The 20,096-nt window shown below is 40.6% G+C and overlaps 1 protein-coding gene across 3 annotated transcripts in view; it reads left to right on the top strand.

Annotated features, from left to right (window-relative positions):
* LOC111222151 (fibroblast growth factor 11-like) overlaps positions 1–19,773 on the top strand; it is a 32,916-nt gene extending 13,143 nt beyond the window's left edge. For 2 of the 3 annotated variants that reach the window (XM_022745733.1, XM_022745732.1), the window contains 4 exons: positions 6,663–6,773; positions 8,396–8,499; positions 19,339–19,537; positions 19,637–19,773. In XM_022745733.1, coding sequence (XP_022601454.1) covers positions 6,663–6,773; positions 8,396–8,499; positions 19,339–19,537; positions 19,637–19,773 — 551 coding nt within the window. Of the gene's footprint in view, positions 1–6,443; positions 6,457–6,662; positions 6,774–8,395; positions 8,500–19,338; positions 19,538–19,636 lie in introns of those variants that run through there. The other variant, XM_022745734.1, reaches the window with a different exon arrangement.
* The last annotated feature ends 323 nt before the right edge of the window (positions 19,774–20,096 follow it).

Here is a 20,096-nt window from a genome sequence, read left to right as displayed (position 1 = left end):
AGTGTGGAATATTACCTGCATGTGACTGTGACTGATATATTATTATGTGTGATTGTTGATACTGATGCAATAATGTGTATTTAGCTTTTTACTGTCTTAGTCGGACCTAAACCAGTCACTACCTTATAGACAGCAACAGGACTGAGGCTGAGGGGTTGTGAGTTGACTAATCTTTGCTTTATGCTTCAAAAAATATTTTACCTGTAGGTGCCTTTAACAGTTATTTAAGTAGAACTGCTAACAACTCATAGACATCTGAAATGTGACAATAGACCCCAACTAGACACAAGCTAAAAAGGTTGAGAGCCACTGATGCCATTTTTATTTAGGCATTTTATTTTACAAGCTTATTATGTGTTTTCTAAATGTAAAATGTTGATCTGAAAAGTAACTAGTAAGAACAGCTGCCAGATAAATAAGTACAATATGTCCCTCTGAAATGTTTTGGATTAAAGAAGGAAGTTGTAGAAAATACATTAGAAACAAACATTACATTTGTTTGTGGTATGTCTTATAAAACTATGATTGCTTTTGGCCCTCTGCCATATAAAATATGCTCTTACTGTTTGATTACAAGTATGCCCTAACATACCCAAATCAGTACACATGACCTTTGAGTCAGTAGCTTTCCGAGTTATCGTCTTCTGTGTTTACCCCTGTGGAGCAGTGGAGGCTACATGTGCACACTATGCACCCTCATGATACAAACACAGGCTTTTTGCTCATGTAAACAACTCTGTGTGCTTTGCTAATCCAACCTGAGGTAGACTGCTGTCACAGTGTGTCACTATCTGTCAGTGTACTTCTCCAGGGCTTGTGAAGGAAAAAAAGTTGGCTTGCCTCGTAACGTGCGCTCACTCTTCTGTGGCTTGGACACAAAAAAATTATGTTTAAAGAGGCACTGCACCAATTTCACACACAGACTGTAGTTTACTCATTACGAGGACCGCTCAGCCTGCAAAAACATTCGTATAAGGTCGTCTGTGGACATTTAGGAGACAGAGAAGGTCTGATGAAAGACTTTGTCCAACTGCATTAGGGGAAATGTAGGAACAAATGTTTTTGGAGCTTGTGCCATATTAGGCACCAAATGTCAGGAATGTCTCGTCCTCTGCTGCTTCAATTTCGACAATTCTTTTTTAAAATCCATTACTTGCAAGTTCCCCAAAAGAAAACCTCTGTTACAGTTCAGAGCTATACTGTATATATAGTGGTGCTGTCCCCAAATAGTCGACCAAAAGTTAGTCAATGAGAAGAGTTTTAGATTTGTCGGTTGGTCACAGGAAAAAAAAACATCAACCTCAGTCACTCAGTCAGTCACAGACATCATTTAAACAGCCAGTCCCTGCAGTTATTAGATAGTAATGTAACCAAGCATCTTGGGTTCACCTGACTAGACATATTTAGAGACTTAGTACAATGAACAGCAACAATGATTCATCCCGGTATATCAGCAGGGAGATCAAAGTGTGGAATCATTTCAAGACGCTAAAGTACGACCTGTAGAAGGCAACATGCAAACTCTGAAGGCAAACATTCACCTGTCTTCAAGGATTATCATTTGAAACATGTAAGTAGCCTAACATTAGCCACTTAGTATAGCTGCTAACGTTCTCCTTGCTGGTTGAGTCATTACCTCTTTAGCTGATGCGGTTAACAGTCGGCTTTCTTCATGCATGCACTTCTGAAACTGATATTTCTGGTGCCCTCCAAAAATATATATTTAGATAATTAAATAAATCATAAACATGCAATGAATAGTCGACTAATGGTTTCAACTAACACTATCAGTCGACTTGTAAAATCTTTGGTCGGCGCCACCCTAGGATGTAAGCTTGGGCTGATATTTGATAATATAGAATATTGCAATATTTCCCTCCAAATATTAGTCAAAACATATACAAAATTTAACATGAAACATAAAATACAATAATATTATATTATTAAACCCCACCCCCCAGTTTAAAAAAAAAAACAATGCAATAATATTGTATATCAACATATTTGAGCGGGACTGTATCAAGATATTAATTTTGGATATTGCCAAAGGTGATTAATATAAAGACATCATAATCCACATACTGTTCAAGTATCATGTATGAAACGTTCGACATGTAAATGTAAATCCTTGGACACCTGATTTCACATTAATTTGTGAAGGGAGGGGAAACCCAGGTTCACTGGGTCTTGTTTATAGAAGATATTTGTATTTTCAAACCTTTAACTCCTTCAAAAGACAAATCTGACCTTGGCAGACGTGTGTTTGTTCTGTGTGATGTGTACGCCACTCCACTCTGTATTTGATGATGAATGAATGAAGATGATGAAAGGGTTATGCTACTCAGGCAACAATATGACATGTTTGTTGAAGCCTTGATGTATACACTCCTGATGCCAACATACTGCAACATTAACTACAAAGACAGAAAAAAATGGAGTCTGGTGTGTGTGTGTGTGTGTGTACACACATTATGCAGACACAGATGCTGTCAAGATAGTGAGAGGGGAGCAGTTGGCAGAATACGCATGGGGATGTAGTGCATCTCTGCTATTTGATGACACCGAGTTGAGTCAGTGTTATGATTATGCACAGTTTTGTTCATTTGCATGTCGTTAAAAGCCTTGTTGCTGCGCTGAATTATTAGAGCCAGAAAACAGCCTCAGAAGTTTACAACAGATGTAAACACATGGACAGAAAGGCAAAAATAACTTTAAAAACTTTACACACATCTCTGGCAGAAAATCATGACCCTACGGACCTGCCTGCCCAAACCAAAACCAATAATGACTTATTATTAAGTCAGTCATACAGTATGATGTCATCATTAATCTCCTCCAGCACATTTGTAAAAATATTCAAGTCAAGAAAGTCAACACGACATGTTCAGTGTTATTGCTGCTGTGTTGGTCACAGTTAGGGCTGCAAATAATGATTGCTTTTATTCTCAATTTATCTGCAGATTATTTTCCTGATTAACCTAGAATTCCTTTAGTCATGTAGTGTGAGAAATGTTAAAAAACAGTACTCGTCACAACCTCTCAAAATCCAAGGACGTCTTCAAACATGTTGTTTTGTTTAATTTACAGTTATACACAAGAAAAGCTTTTCATTTCATTTGAGGACCAGAGAGAATTTGTCACTATTTTTTTTTTGAAAAATGACTGAAGAATCAATTTAGGGATGCAACTAACAATTATTTGTTATTTATTTATCAATCATTTAATCAACTAAAGAATTAATTGCTCTGTCTAAATAGTATCATTTCCAACAGTCCAAGGTGACATCGTCAAATGTCTTGTTTCGTCCAAAATCCAAAGATATTCAGTTTATAAGAAAGTGTGACACTGAAAAGAACCAAATCTTCCTATTTAGGAAGCTGTTTGTCATGGGGTTTTTTTATTGTCAAAATAGTTTCAGATTCATTTTCCGGCGGTCAGCTAATCATTACAGCTCAAAATCAATTTTTAAAATAGATAACCGATTTATTTATTTTTTGATAAGTGAATTCAATTAATAGACTAGCTGGTTCTGCTCTAATCATAGTGATGACCAAGTCTTCTCTCCCACAACTTCAACAACTCCATAATTTAGTTTCAGTTGTAAAACATGTGTGAGCTTAATGTATAAATTACTAGAGTAATACACACACACCGACACACACACTGACACACACACTAACACACACACTGACACACACACTGACACACACACTGACAGACACTTACACACACTTACACACAGACACACACACCGAAACACACACACACAGTGCAATATCCAAATAACAGGAGCCACACAGACACACACACCGAAACACACACACACCGACACACACACTTACACACGCACTGACACAAAGACACACACACACTGACACACACACTAACACACACACTTACACACAGACACCCACACTGACACACACACTTACACACAGATACACACACTGACACACACTGACACACACTGAAACACACACTTACACACAGACACACACACTGACACATGTAATATTTGTATGGTAATAAGGTGGCAACAGTCCACAGAGGAGGAGTTTTTTGTTTTATCATCTATGAATCTGATGCAGCCGCAGTAAAACACGACGGTTTGCTGGGAGCACACTTTCATTATACTGGATCTGAATTTACTGCGTTGGTGTTGGGATGAGGATCTTGAAGTTGGAGCCAGCTCTGCTAAGTGAAACATTAGTTTTAGTGTCTCTGACACCGAGCAAGGGAGTTTTGATTGCAGCCATATTGCAAGAGCTGTCTATTGAATTTCTGGCTGAATGTGTTTTTCTCGAGCACGTACAGCCGTCACTCTTAATGAAATGACAGTGTCATCTCATTCACTGTTCCCTCGCCGTCCCCCTGCTCACTTCTCTCCTCCCTGATCCTCCCATTTCCCTTTCTTTCTCTCTCTCTCATCTCTCTCTTTTGCATCTGTGGGGACAAGTAATGAACGGCTTCCCTGCTCTGATTGGATGATGTATGATGTTATTGGGTGAGATGAAAGCGTACATAACTCAAAGAATATGAAATGGAAAAAGGGAGAAAAGAAAAAGAAACTGCACGGGCAGAGATCCTGAAATGTTTTGACAAGCAGCTTTGAAAGAGAGAGGATGGGGAGTGCTGAAGATGCATGTATGTAACAATGGGAGTAGGTCACAGTTTCACTGATGTTTCAACCCTGGCACACTTCCTTTGGGAAATAGTCCTACAGATCTTATTCCTCCATCCTCTGCCACTCTCTTGCTCTTGTGCTAGTCCGAGAAGACAGGCAGATTGCGCAGTGCCCTGGGTCCTTCCCTGAGGTGTGTATGTGAGGGCATGGATGGAGTTTAGCAGAGGAGGAACTCCCGGGTGGCCCTCCCTCCTCCAGAGGCTCTCTTATAAACTGCTCCTTCATCCATGTTTCATTCCCCTTATTAATGCTTTAAGGAGCTGTGTCACTTCACTGGGCCTGACCAGACTAAGTGACTGAGCTTTACACTAAGTCAGGGGACTCGCAGGGTTCTCCTGTAGCCTGGCCGAGGAGGTGGCGAGTTGCAGAGCTCAGGAGAAAACTTCCAACATACTGTATACGCAGGGGTACAGGCTATAGGGTACGGGGCGGCACCGACAGCTGCTGCAAAGATTCTGTCTGTTTCTCAAATGAACGCAAAGTAGACTGCAGGGACTCCGCTCATGAAACATTCAACCTGTCTCCTCACCCTCCATCCTTTCCTCCACCCCCCGGCCCCCTGATTATATATCTTTTATTTAGTGGGAGACAGACTTACTCTCTCACTTGACTTCATCCTCTGGTGGCCACAGCTAAAAATACTACTGGGTGGCAAGACTGTGGACGGATGCATTTGCTTAAGTGATAGATGCATTTTATTCATCACTTAGTTGTATATTTATGTTATTGTATGTTATACAGCCCAAGGCTTAAATGAATTAGCCCAGAAAAATCTACCACGGGCAATTCACTAATTAACAAAAAGACCGTTATTGAATACTGAAAACCTAAACTCTCATTTTTGTGCTTAGAATTTTGTATATTTTGCCGCCTCTAGAAAGAAATCTGTAACTTCTAACAAGAAATAAACAACATAAATAGCAAACAGAGATCAATCATCATCTGTTCTGCCAGGCACCTTCCCTCCCGGTAAAACTCCCATAAGCCGCTACACTGATGCCTTTCATGTGACTTTGATTTGTGAGGCAGTTTGTGCTTTTGTTATTTATATCCTTGAGATGAAAGAGCAGCACCTAAAGTAAGGTACTACATATTACCATACCTTACACTGACAGTGTGAGTTCACAACATTTGTGTGTAATGTTTCAAGATCAGTGTAACACTGCCTGATGGTATGATACGTCCACACTCACTGTACTAAGGCTCTATAAGGTTCTACTCAAGCATTGCACTGCTTTGTGCTAAATGGTAGCATCAGCATGCTAACATACTCACAATGACAATGCTAACATGATGTTTATAGCAGGTATATGTCACTATCTTAGTTTAGAGCATTAGCATGCTAATGTTGGTTAATTGGCTAGTTGATGATGTCATTAGTTTTGTAGCTCATAGAGCTGCACAATTAATCCAAAACATAATCGAAATCACAATATGGCCAAGTGCAATATCCAAATAACAGGAGCTGCAATTTCTTTGATAAAAGTAAAAAGTGTCTCAACATTGTTGTTCTATGTCAGCACCATAAGCGCTGAGACGCTACAGAGACGCTCCGGCCTACAAATCATATTCTCCAGACGTAAAGGAACATGATTGTTTGGTACAAAAATCTTTTCAGTGAAAAAGGAAATGAAAACATTTCTAACTGAAATCACAATATCTGCCAAAATTTTTCATTTCATACAGCCCTAGTAGCAAATTGGTTAAAATTAAATTTTGTATAAATTTCAATGCAAACCATCTCATACTCAGCCTAAAAAAATCTAGTTCAAGTTTTAGATATTTCATATAACTATGTTGTAATTTCAAACACTGCACACAGTAAAACTCCTCTGCGCTTAGTGTCTTTGAACTCTGACATCGTTCTCTAACCCATTCCTTTTTCAGGTCCTGTAAATCAGTGAACATGATTTCTGCTCTTGACATCTCGCCACGGTTCCTGTCAAATACAATGTTGTTCTCCTGTGCTCCCTCGCAGAGCCACAGCTGAAAGGCATCGTTACCCGGCTATACAGCCAACATGGATACTACCTGCAGATGCAGCCTGACGGTACCATGGACAGCACAAGGGATGAAAGCAGCTCATTTTGTGAGTGTGTGTTTTTGTCTAAAGCCTACATGTCTTTGCTCCTGGTCATGTTGTGTAATTTTAGTCAAATTATTCACAGTCTAGTATGTAGCACCAGTCAGAGGAACTGAGTCGAAGAACACCTGCAGTTTTCAGCTTAAGTGTGGAACAGCTGATTCCCTCACTGGGAGCCAAATCTCCAACTCTGGCAAAGTTAATGCTGAACTGTACGCAGTGAGCTAACAGTCCCACAGTCGGTGTCTCACTGTGCTAAAAGTCCCTGCAGCAGAAATTAGGATTTTGTCTGCTCATCTGTCAAATTTGTTCCAATTTATATTATATTTGTCTTGAGACAGGAAGGAACATCACAACAAACAGCCTGTCAAACTGCTCCACAAAGGCGTTCGTCACTAACATCCATCTGTGCTGTTGAACACCAGATAATAATTCTGATTGGATCTGTAACTCAGTGTTTGAAGTAGAGATCAATCAGCTGGTGATCGGGAAAGTCCGGTTTTCATTGTGATCGGCTTTGATCAGTGATGGGCCGATCAGTCTCATATATCCGATTCTGTATCGCTCAAATTTACACTCCTGCGCTGCAATTTCAAGAAGCTAGCAAAGGCTAAAGCAGCCAAAGGTGGCGCCACACCGCTGACCTCACCTGATCCACAACCTCGCTAATGGCCATCAGTAATCATCATCATCCAATGTTGATGAGCAGTGTGAAAAGTAAAGAGTTGCAACCAGAAAGCAGTCAAGATTTTTGTTTACCCTCGTTCAGAGAGAGAGAGAGAGAGAGAGAGAAAGAGAGAGAGAGACAGAGAGAGAGAGAGAGAGTGAGACCTTCACCTACGTTTATTTCATATTGTCAATGTTTTTATCATGAACATACAATTGAATTGTCCATTAAAGAAAAGTAATAAAATGTTTGTGTAGCTGTCAATTAAAGTTCTGAGAAGGAAAATCAGAATCAGCAGGACAGATGTTTAAAAAAAATCAGAATTCAGAATCAGTGCATCTGTAATTTAGTCTCTAGTTTATAAACCCAAGAGAAAGGTTTAAACTGCCTCTAAATAGACGAGGTGAATGTTCATCCTGACCTTTAACAATCTAAATTTGGTTTTCAGATCAGAAACTATGCAGTGTTCTCTTCCTAGTATCATTTCTTCATGTTGTCTATTTGACCTTCCAGACACAAGCCTTTTCTCAAACTGTAGCTTGAATGTGGCAGAATTTTAAATTTTTATTCATTCAACCACCAACATTATTATATGATGAGTCCAGTTACTGCATCTACCTGCTCACTTTTAACTGTCTTGCTCTAAACTCTATTTGGTGTGACAGAACATCTCCATTATTAAGCTGGCTTAGAGACAGAGTAAAGCACATTGGAGGTGACATGACATTGTGTTTATATAAACATGAACTCTGAGAGGTCACAGAATCTGGGCTGAAGAGAGCTACAGCATGCAGCAGTGATACTGCAGCTGTTCAGCCTTTGCACCTCTGAAGACATAGACGCTCATTCTGTCAGTATTACAGTTTAATTTCACAATCTTCTCTGACTTTCTCTTTTCTCTCTCTCTCTCTCTCTTTGTCACACTCTGTCTCCCTCCTTTCTACTTTATTCCCCAATTTAGCACAGTTCAATTTAATTCCAGTGGGACTGCGGATTGTGGCAATCCAGGGGGCAAAAACAGGGTTGTACCTTGCCATGAATAGTGACGGATACCTCTACACCTCGGTATGTATGTGTATTTACTGTACAGAAGAAACCAATTTTCATATTTCAACCACCATCTTATACAAATATGTTGCTATGACACCAGATCTCAGTAAAGTTGCACATATGATATGGTTTTGGTTAATCTAAGTATTCAGGTTGGGATATAGTCCTCATGTTTTCCTCTGCTTGGTCTTGATATCTGCACTATTCAGGATCAGCTGTCTGTCAGCTGGACTCCAGTGTACAGTAGTGCCTCTCCTATTTCAAAATAATACGGATGATAGGAGAACAGTGTCAGGAAGAAGTGTCAGTAGCTGCCACACAGAGCAGTATTTCACCAGTTTAACATAAGCTACAGTATGTGTAGGCCTATATACAGAATGTGCTGTGTATATACCTCATTGCTGTAGCATAGGCAGTACCAAGGTGAGCAGAGTGAGCAGAGTTAGTTAATGGACTGTTAGGAAGGGTGAAAGGTGCAGCATGTTTTGGTTTTGTGTGCAGGTGTACATGAACGTTTGAGAGAAAGGTGATCCACAGAGAGACGGGGAGTGAAAGCTAGAGTGACATCCTGCCAGACCTGCATGAGTATTCCAATTAGTACTGGAAAGACAAGGAGGGAGGAATGGATACGGAGTGGGTGTAAAACTTGAACACGTCTGGGACTGTCGGAGAATCTTGACTGCAGGAAGTGCTGACAGATTGTGGGTTTTCTCCATCACCTTCTTAATCTGAGTGATGGGAACCTACATGAACACACTGGTTTCTCTCAATGTTTGTCCTCTGTGCTCTTCTCACTGGTCTGAACTGGTCACGGTTCAACTGGAAAAATGTGATGTCATGTACCTCTGTAGAACAATCAGGATTTAGCAGCATTTGAATAAAAATCAGTTGAACTCAAGTTTTCAGAGGCTTTACTTGAGATGTCCCAATACCAATTTTTACATACCAGATCCTTGTGTATTGATACAGAGTACTGATCCAACACCATTGTATTTAAAAAATCTTCTGTATACTACTCACCCTGTATGGAGGTGATATGATTACTGTTGTATGGCTGAGGGTAAACTGTAAAATGCCATAGAATCTTTCATTTATTATCTGGTTTTACTGTCAGTCATAAAAAAAAAAAATATGTCTAAATATGTCTCAACACTAGTGCCACCCCTCCATATTAAAGCCTTGCATACTGTAGGCATTGGCTTTTTACTGATGGGACTTTCCAGTGTAACATATTGCCAAATTGCCAATGTTTTGCTAACAGCTAATGTTACACTATTTAACAGAAATCAATTCTTCTTAGCCACTCTACAACAGGAGTCGCCAATGGCTGCACAGTGCAACTTCCTGTGTAGGCTACTGTTGTAGAACAGCAAAGAAGAATTGACTTCCAGGAAAACGGCTGTTTTATCTGGTCCTTTGTGAAAAATAAAGTTTATTGAGTGTCAGATCGATGCAGAGACTCGCAGATACCCAATTCATTTATTTTAGGCAGTATATCTGACACTAACATCAGTATTGGAAGAACTCTAGGCTTTAATACACATTATGGTGTATATATGTTGGTTTTGTTTTATGGTTAATGTTTAAGCCTGGTTTAAGTTTTAGTAATTAACTAAAGTATGAGATGTTGAATCACTGGGTCAATGAGCCTCTGATGTTGCAAAAAAATAGAGAAATGGAGCAAATCAGTTGCAGGTTAAAACTGCTCTGATTGATTTATTACATTAGCATAAATTAAACTCCAGTTCCATGTGACTTTCCAATCAAATAGATCATTTTACAAAGGTAGGAAACAGAGATGTGAAGCAGTAGCAGGGGGTGAGACGAGACAGAGAACTCTTTGAAGTGTAATACCCATGAGAGAGTGTTAGTATCACGACTTGTTTTGTCTAATTTATTCAATGCTGCAAAGCACTTCATTAGCTCTTAAGTATAATTTCAATTATGCCTAATAAAGTGTCAGAGGAGTATCAAGCAATTACCCAAAAGAGCTTTATTCAGTAAATTTGCAAGTTAGACAAAATCTACAATGTAAAATCAGGAGACAGGCAGTAATATTTACCACAGGCATTGTCCTCAAGAGCACATGTTTACTTCCTGCTAGTTCCAGCGAGCAGTCCATTCAGTACTATGGACAGAGCAGGTCACAGGTTCAAGGATGCACAGACTGATCAGCACCTTGGACAGCGCTTGTAACATTGGGTGGTAACTTTACCATGAACCACAATGGAAAACCACTAATTTATTTTTATCAAAGAAGCATTGAAGCTCATCTCAGCAGCTGATGAATCTTTCAGGATGGTCAGTTCAATCAGCGCCGTGGACAGAGTTAGTGTCAGTTTCAGAGTGTGTGGTCTGATCACATCACACTGTTTACACATGATCGGTGTCAGATCACGTTACCATGGCTGCATGGTTAATAATACATGGTTATTATGTGAAGTTTTGACTATTCACACCTCACTGTGGCTGTCATTGTTATCTATCCAGTTCTGTAAAAGATAACAGCACACGGGTAATAAAGTTAAACACATGTTGGTATAAATAACAGTGACCAGGCTCTGAAAGTGGTTCATCTTTACACCTCAAACCCATCATCTCACCAGAAATCTTTGGGGCCATGCCACCTACAATAAGTTAGATTATGTATATTTGAAAATTCTTCCAGATTTTTATCCCTTTGTTGTCATTATTTCCTTACCTTGTATACAGCATATCTACATGGGATCACTCACACACTCATTTGTGGAGCATAAATGAAAATGAAATATAAAAGAGGATGTTATTATTGTGCAGTTTCCTGGACACCTAAAGATTTGTCAGTGATGTGAGCTAAATATGTTGTATATTTGTCTCTTTCTTTGTTATTTTTGTGTTGCTTTCAAGAGAACGTATGAAAAAATTATATATAAAAGCAGTGAATGCACGAGTGGTTTTATGCATATGAGATGTAAAGGAGAGAGCATTGTTTGTATATGTGAGTTAAATCTTGAATTATGGCAAATACGCCATCTCCTATTATCTTCTGAGCCCCTGATTAGCATGCATTAGACTTTGGTGCCTTGCCTCTGTGAACAGCGAAGAGAAGGGATTTCCTCAGCTGCAGTCAATAGCTGCACTGAATCCCACACTGACCTCTTTCAGAGAGTTTCCTCTCTCTGACACACACACACACACACACACACACACACACACACACACACACACACACACACACACACACACACACACACAGCTGAGGAATGACTCGATATAGGTGGTGCACAACAGCTGTCTACTCATATAATATCATGCATGTTTGATTTTATGACCCCATATCATTCTCTATAGTGTCTCTGATGTACTAATTTGCTGGTGTAGGAGGGAGTGCAGGTGGCACGATATGGCCCTTTATACACATCTTTGTGCTCTAAGAGCGTGTTCATATTTGCTTTTACATTTAAAAGCATGCTAAGAGAGTATGTGACACCGACAAGGAATGGTTTCATTTATGATAAATAAGCGCGTCGCTGTCACTCTCAGAGAAGCTGAGGTGACTGACAGAATGACTAGTCGCTTCCCCCGAGCTATTTTCTCATCTTCTTGCATATTCTACCTCTTCTGCTGCTTCCTGATGATTATTGTTTTCTCCTGAATAACTCACAGATCCCCTTTGAATCCCTCTCTCACGCCCTCCCTCTACACACACACACACACACACACACACACATAGTAATCAAGCTCTGTAAACAAGCAGAGGAAGTCCACTGCTGCCTTGCCACAGACATAAATCTCAGCTTCGGTACCTGTATGTAACAACAGGAAATGGTTGATCTTGATACAAAAATAGAGCTTGGCTCATTCCTGCCCCATTTTATAATCTATGTGTTCTGGAAAACTCATAGACAGAGAGAGAGGGTGTGAGAGGGAGAGAGCGTAAAGGGCTTGTGTTGAATGAGACAGTTATGACTGTTGACAAGGTCACAGGAGCAATTTTAGTGCCAATTAAGATTTAGTCATAAGCTTTCCCTATCATAGTAAATATTGTTGCCTTCATGAAGATGTTTGTGCACATTTTACATTTTACACATGATTAAAATCTTTGTTACAAGTATCAGAATCAGTCAAAATAAAACCAACCAAATTCCAGTTCTTTCTGTCTGTCCAGTGTTTTGTTTGTTCAGCTCAGCCGGCTTGTGTTAGAGTGCTGCTCTCCTTTACCACAGCTGGCTCCACACTGCAGAATTACACTGCATATCCAAGTGAAAATTAGTGTGTGGTGTAAAAATCATTTGGGCAGAGACAGTAACAGAGAGATAATAAACGTAGCCACCAGGAGGTCATATCAGCTGTCACTAATAGAAGGTTACATACCAGATTTTAAACAACAATATAGCAGGAAACAACTATTTTCCATGTAAGGATATGGTGGAGTTTCTCTGTTCTTTGTGTAGAAATCCAGGACGGTGATGCGTGTATGTTAGTGCACACTTTTATAAAGACCCGGGGACCGCCCACACGCGAGATGGCACAGTACAATACGCAGCATTCAGGTGAAAGAGACCTTGCTGAATTATTCCCCACTGAAGAACCACATTTTCTGGCAAATACATTACAGACCAGAGCACAGGCGAAAGCGCCATGGGGACTATTGGCTCAAATCCCGGTCAGCCAGTCGACTGTCAAAACATCTTTACCGGCCCTATCTGTGTTTCTGTCATTCATGTGGCCGTTTCCAGCAGATCAGTCCAAGGCTGAATTTCTTTCCCAGTCCGACCATGGACCAAGGTCGAAACTGGTTGCAAGTAACTTGATGGGTTCATAATGTTACATGTCTGTTTTTATTAGTGACCAGCTACAGTAGTGTAATAACAAAAGTTAACTTGCTGTTACTGATATTATGAATTTATTCAGCAAATACTGCTATCACTAATGCCAGCATATCACACCAATGCTAGCATGGGCTAATGGTTGTGGCTGCATTGTCTTTTTTGGTGGCTCTTGTGCTCACAGGATAACTTTATTCAGTTGTGCTTATCATTGTGTGCTTAGTGGCTGCTTCCACTGCTGGTGGTCTAGTGTGACAACTAGTGAATATCATATATACAGTATATACATATATACATAGTGTATAACCTAGTGTTATATATTCAGAGGTTATATGTGAGAGAAGTCCCTCCATTCAGTACAACTGCAGGAGGACTGAGTGTTTCTGTAGTCTGTGATTTGTCGCTCTAATCTGTGACTGTGTTAATAAATGTTTGTCATTTTTAAACCATGAATGCCAAACATTCCTCAGTTCTAGCTTGTTATTTCAGTGTATTAACTGTATTCTTAGTCTAATTTGATAGTAAATTCAATGTCTTTGGATTTTAGAAACTGTGACAGACAATTTTCACTGTTTCCTTGCCTTGTACATAGCTGAATTATTAATTGAGAAAATAATTGGCAGATTAATAGATAACATTAAAATTAACTGATTAGTTGCAGCCCTACTATAGTTCCAAGAACTCCGACAGAGCAGTACGTCTTCTCTCTAGCTGATCATGTCGCATTACATTCTCCCTGTAAAATTTTAATTTAAATCAGATCAGTCATTAAAGATTATGAACCACAATACAGATCAAGTAGCTCATGTAAAATAAGGTGTGTCAGCTGTAGGAGGCTACAGTTGTTATTACATTATGAGCTCTAAATTGACAGCTGTGGATGTCTCACAGTGAAAGCTGGGACCACCTTTTTGGACTGGCCAAAGATTTCGCCATGTTTTTCTCCCAACTGCCAACACAATCACAGACTGTATATGGGCCTTTAACGCATTAAATAAATAATATTGTCTGTGATCTGTCTGTGACACTTGTGTGGTAGACAGAGTGATAGACAGACAAACATGAAAGAGATAAAGAAAGAGAGAGAGCATGAGACCTCTTGATGAAAAGCCATGTCCTCTCTATTCTTTTCATTGGAAGATTGCATTGAGATGCAGGACAACACAAGCAGCAAGATAGCATCACTTTTATCACAGGAAAGGAGAGAATGTGGACATTAGAAAAAGTAGCAGAGAAAATAATTGGCCAGAACAAGAGAAAAGAGATGAAGTGCAGAAACGTAAAGCTGAAGACATTTTGCCAGGCAGTCAATTAAGAGCACTTAGGGAAGGAAAAACCTATTCTTCCTGATAGACTCATGATCTACTTTTACCAGATTTCTTTCCAAATATGTCTGAGGGATATTATAGAGGAGTGTAGCTCTTGTGATTTGCAGAGATATGAAATAGCTACAGTGATGATGACACACAACCACTTTATTCTGTGTGGCAGAAAATTAAAAGCAGAGGCGGCGTGCAGCTGGTCACCTCTGTCACTGAGGGTCGAAGAGGGGAATGTCAGTTACCACCCCTCCCTCAGCTGCTGTATATTGACAGGAGCCTTCCAGCTGTCAGTCAACACAACAGAGGCATGAGTCCCTGCACATTATCATCCACTCACTTGTCATGCAAGCATCATGCCTCCCTGGGCTATCATAAAGCATCAGAGACAGACCATACATGTGTGGTGTTAGACAGTATTAACTGTCAGTCTCATCCTCTGCAAAGCCCTTTTAATAAGCACATCTATGCTCTATTGACTTACGTAACGTGGCGTGTCATGGTGCATCTACATCTGGCTCGACAACAACATCAGCAACATGCTCTGCCGGTGGCTTCCTGCACTGCACACATATTATGTGCATGTGAGTCTGTGGAGCAGAGGATTGTTGTGAATGAGCTTTACATTTCAGTGGCTTGATGCAGCAGTAATGTAGTACAATGGGAATATGGTGGGATTACTGCAGCTGGGCAGATTTCACAGCTTGCCATAGATTACCCAGGGAGCTGATGGGACAGTCAATAGATGAAGGAAGCCTGCATGACACTGTGACCCCTGCTGTCTAAACAGGGGACTGCAAATAACTGCACGTCAGAAATGCTAAAAAATGTTCTGAATTCCAGACGTAGAGCTACATTTTCAGGGGCATTAGTTCTGATTTCATGCTTGTGCATGCATGGTGAAGTGAAAGTAAACAAGATATTCAATATTATTCATGGGTTCTCCATCTCTTTAGTCATAACTTTCATTCCTGCTCTTATATCCTAATTATATGCAGGGAGAGACATTAGTAGGATTCAGGGAAACTCTGCCCTGTCAGTGCCAGAGTGTGTATTATTAGTACTTCACTGTCCTTATTTAGTAGTAAGTGCAATCCCAGTGTATGTTTGCATGGAGAGTTAAGCCTCCTGAAGCAGGTAGAATAGATGTAATCAGACACGAGGGATGAAGGAGGAGGTGGTGTGTGTTGGGTGGGGGGCGGGGGGCAGTTGGGATGGTGCTCTGCATCATAAAAAGGTTCTTCACATCTTGAGGATTCTCAGCACGGGCGCCACATATTACCTTTCTCGTCTGCTTTCATTTAAATTCATTTTTTGGCTTGAGACACATGGAAGGGACGAGACCCAAGTCGCTCCCTAAGTCATGGTTGAGGAGGAGCTTTTTATTTCATTTCTAGTATGAGCACTCACCATTTAGGTGGAAACATTCTGCCACCACTCTTAGAAATGTGCAACACTCAACACATCTTCAGCAATTATTTAACTTCACAGGTAAATCGAGTGGTTGGAGTGAGTACGCCCTGGGTGGTCTCTGTAGTTCTGCAGAGATCCGGGGGTTACCTCAAGGTCAGAGATGGAGATATTTACAGTATGATGTCTGTATCAGCTACAGACAGGTATGTTGGCCTTTATCATGAAAACTCACTGTAATATAAGGAGGTTTATTTCATTGTCTTGCCTGCTCTCAGTGTTTTCCTTTCTTCAGACCTTTGGAGATATTGAATGAAACACAGAAGATGTGGGTTTCGTCATTAGGCTAATTTCAGGGGACTGATTATGAAGGGTAATTATAGGATGACTTGGGAGAGGGGTTATCATTGGTGTCATTTCAGAAGTGGAGCTGAAGGGTATTTTACTGGAGTGATGGCTACTCTTTCCAGAGACATGAGTGTCAGATCGTGGCCCTCGTCGGCCCAGTGTTTTGGTCCTGGGGGAGATGCAATGAAGCAGGTCTCCCCCTTTCTCTCTCTTACTAATCTCCTTTATTACCCAGCAACCCCTCTGTCCTCTCCGAGTGATCTTCTGCTCTCTCTCTCCCGCCTCTCCTACCTTTCCCCTTCTGTCTTCCGCACTTCCCACCCTCTTGCTCTCTGGCCTGATTAATAATGAATGAAGCGGATCATCTATCGATCTCATCCTCTTTGTGTTAGCACAGCAGAAGATATCAAACCTGTCAGAGGATCTTAAAATAGCTCTGCGATGTGGTGGTGATGGGAGTGGGAGAGTTTGTTGAGTTAAGGGTAGAGGCTTGTTTTTTATGGTGGAAGACAGTTGTTAAACGGGCATAAACTGTGGTGGAGCAGAAGGACAAGAGTGGATGAAGAAAGGGCACAAAGTCCTGAACTGTCATTTCAGCTAAAGATGATGCCTCCCAGTGAAGGGGAAAGGTGATGATCTGTGATAAGTGTGAAACTGGAGGTCTCTTATGCCTTCTCAATCTACTTTTGGCTCTTTATTAAAGCCCGCCTATGCCAAGTTGTGATCCTCTGGCCCTCTTCTGTCGTCCTGAGTCTCAGTGAAATTCTCCACTCAGCCATTTCTGCCCTGCTGCTCTCACTTAATCAATCCAGCAGATTGGCTTTGCTCTCTGACAGGGGAAGGACCCTGTCGAGACCCTGATGGAGACTAAGAGAGATGTATATCTGTCGCTCTTGGTTAATATCACCAGTCAACATTATGCAGGGTTCAGTAGTCCTTATGTTGAGGACAGAGAGGCAGGGGAAGTGCTGCAGGAAAGTGATCACTTACAACGACTAGCTGAACGGCTGGACTGAATCCAAGTTCTGATAATTAGATTTTCTAATGTCTATTCAGATTTAGCCAGTCGTGGACGATTGACAGTACATGAGAGCAGTCTATATTAAAGGGATAATTCTCTTTTGGTGGAAGGAAGGAGGAAGATTTTTTCTGGTGTTCAACATGACCTGGTGTTCAATCGGCTAATTTAGAGGTTCCCAACCTTTTCCTTTGACTTGGGATGTACGTTACCAGAAATTCTACATTGCTTGATTCCAATCAATATTCCTATATTTTGGCAGACTGAATGGTGATGATGGTCGCAGGCACCCAGCTGACGTTAGGAGCTAAACAAGCTAACGTTAGCCTTTATGACCATTGTGTGTGGAGCACTGCTACAACAGACACCAGCTTTCGCAATTCAAGAACAATAACAGTAACATTTCAGGACATGCACATTTTGACGTTAATAACGTTAATGTTAATATACAGTGAACTGAAACTCAGTCAGCCTGAGTTCTATGAACAGATCCAGATCACTGTCTTTGAGCTGCTTAGATACATTTGAGGTGTTTCCTCCTTTTATTTGAAACGCTTTGTGGCACCATTTGCATACCGTCTATAACTGGTCCCCGATGATCATCAGTAAATGTGAAATATTTCCATACAACAGTCTTGGCGTATATTTTCCATTCCACGTGTTTTTTGTGTTTACTGTGCCTGCCTTCTTCCTCTCTTCAAGTGTGATGTCAGACTAGGACGCTCGTAGAGTCATTATACTGCCCTCGTCAGTCCTGAAAGAATCACATCTCTTGTACCTTTGAAAATTCTGCCGCTATTTTATTTTCTACAGAACCGAAAGTCCCAAGGTATCAGTTCTAGCATGCATATATATATATATATATATATATATATAAATAAAGCAGTTTCTATTTACAACCACTGATCACAGGTCTTTGAAGTCTATGAGGCTTGAGCGCTTGCACCAACAGTCACTTTTTTAAAAGCATGACCACTCTTTTTTTTATTGCAAATTTGCGATTATTTTGGCAGATATTCAGATTTCAGATGGAATGTCATTTTTTAATTTCACTGAAAATATATAAAAATGATGATGATGTGATTTTTGTTGGTCTTGTAACAAACAAACATGTTTCTTTACGTGTGGAGAAAATGATTTGAAGGCTGGGACGTCTCTGTAGCAACACATCACTGATGGTGCTAACACTGACGCAGGTCCCATAACCTTCACTACAAGGTCATTTTAACCCAAACCACAATGTTTCCCTTAAGCAGGCAATGCTCTTCTACAACACTGACAGCTTGGCTGTCCATGGTACACAATGTATTCACTAAAGTCACTATACATGAAGCAATAACATATGAAACTCTTACAGGAATAACGACACGATGCCATGATACACACAACAAATAAATATGCAAATAATTCTATTAGTGTTATTTATTGGAATTTTGTTCATAACAAAATCCAACCTACATATTTCCTAAAGACTGAGCCCATCAGCTGGTTTTTCATTAAAGCAGGTTTATCTTCTGAACTTGTGATGCCTCTGAAGCAGTTTGATGTTAGAATGAGTCATTTATTTGTGTAGTTTTTAATGTATGTGTGTAGATTTAATTTGTTATGGTATTGTAGTAGGTGTCAGTGTTTCAGTGCTTTTCATCTTTCCCACTCTTTTCCTTTGGGAGTGTGTTATGTTTAGCGGAGATGTTAATGCTGTATCTCATTGTATAGTTTGCATTCTTGTCTTGTTCCCAAAGGAGCAAGATGTTCATGCTTTCAGAGAAACACAAGTCCAGATATAATTCTATCCATCCTTTCCCTCAGGAAACAGTCACCTAATTAATTTAATTAATGTATTTCACTGCTTGTGTCCATGTATTTCCTGTGTACTTACACGTACTGGAGTTCATGTTAACAGTTACAGTTTTCCGATGACGTGGTTTTTCTCTCTCCCTCTGCTTTCCAGGAGCACTTCACTCCAGAGTGTAAGTTCAAGGAGAGTGTGTTTGAGAACTACTACGTTACGTATTCCTCCATGCTGTATCGCCAGACCCAGTCTGGCCGCTCCTGGTATATCGGTATCAATCGTGACGGCCAGGTCATGAAGGGCAACCGGGTAAAGAAGACCAAAGGAGCTGCTCACTTCCTGCCTAAAGTTATCGAGGGTTTGTGTCCTTTATGTCACTTCAGCACAATTCAAACCTGATTATCTTAGTTATTCATCACCTCCTTAATTATTAACAGCTTCTATCTTTGTCTCATAGTTGCGATGTATAAGGAGCCGTCACTGCATGAGCTCGCCAGTGAACCAGTGAGTCCTCCTCGGAAGACAGTGAAAACTTCAGATTCGCCTTCCCTAAAGAATGGACAGAAAGAAGCTCCCAAGGCTGATGCCTCATAGCACAGGAGACTGGGGGTGGGACAAAGGGCAGCAGTGACACTGGGAACACAGACACCAATTATGCACTGAGGGTGGCTGAGGGAGCGGCCCTCACTGGCCACCACTTTCCAGAGGTGCACTACGAGATGCTGAGGGATAAAGGGTCAGTAGTCCATCAGCAGCCAGGAAGGCCTGAGAGAGGAGTCCCCCCCTCACCTGTCACCACAGAAAGACAGCCCAGCGCCCAAGACAGAACTACTACCACCTCCCCCTCCCACTGTTCTCTGCCCCTTTTGACTTCGTTAATGCACAGTCTCCTTCATTTCTGTCATACTCAAGCTTCT

The sequence above is a fragment of the Seriola dumerili genome, unplaced genomic scaffold (assembly GCF_002260705.1).
Source record: "Seriola dumerili isolate Sdu_G_001 unplaced genomic scaffold, Sdu_1.0 BDQW01000091.1, whole genome shotgun sequence".
Classification (NCBI taxonomy): Eukaryota; Metazoa; Chordata; class Actinopteri; order Carangiformes; family Carangidae; genus Seriola; species Seriola dumerili.
Note: the sequence above shows the minus strand (reverse complement) of the source record. Positions and strands in the feature narration are given on the sequence as shown.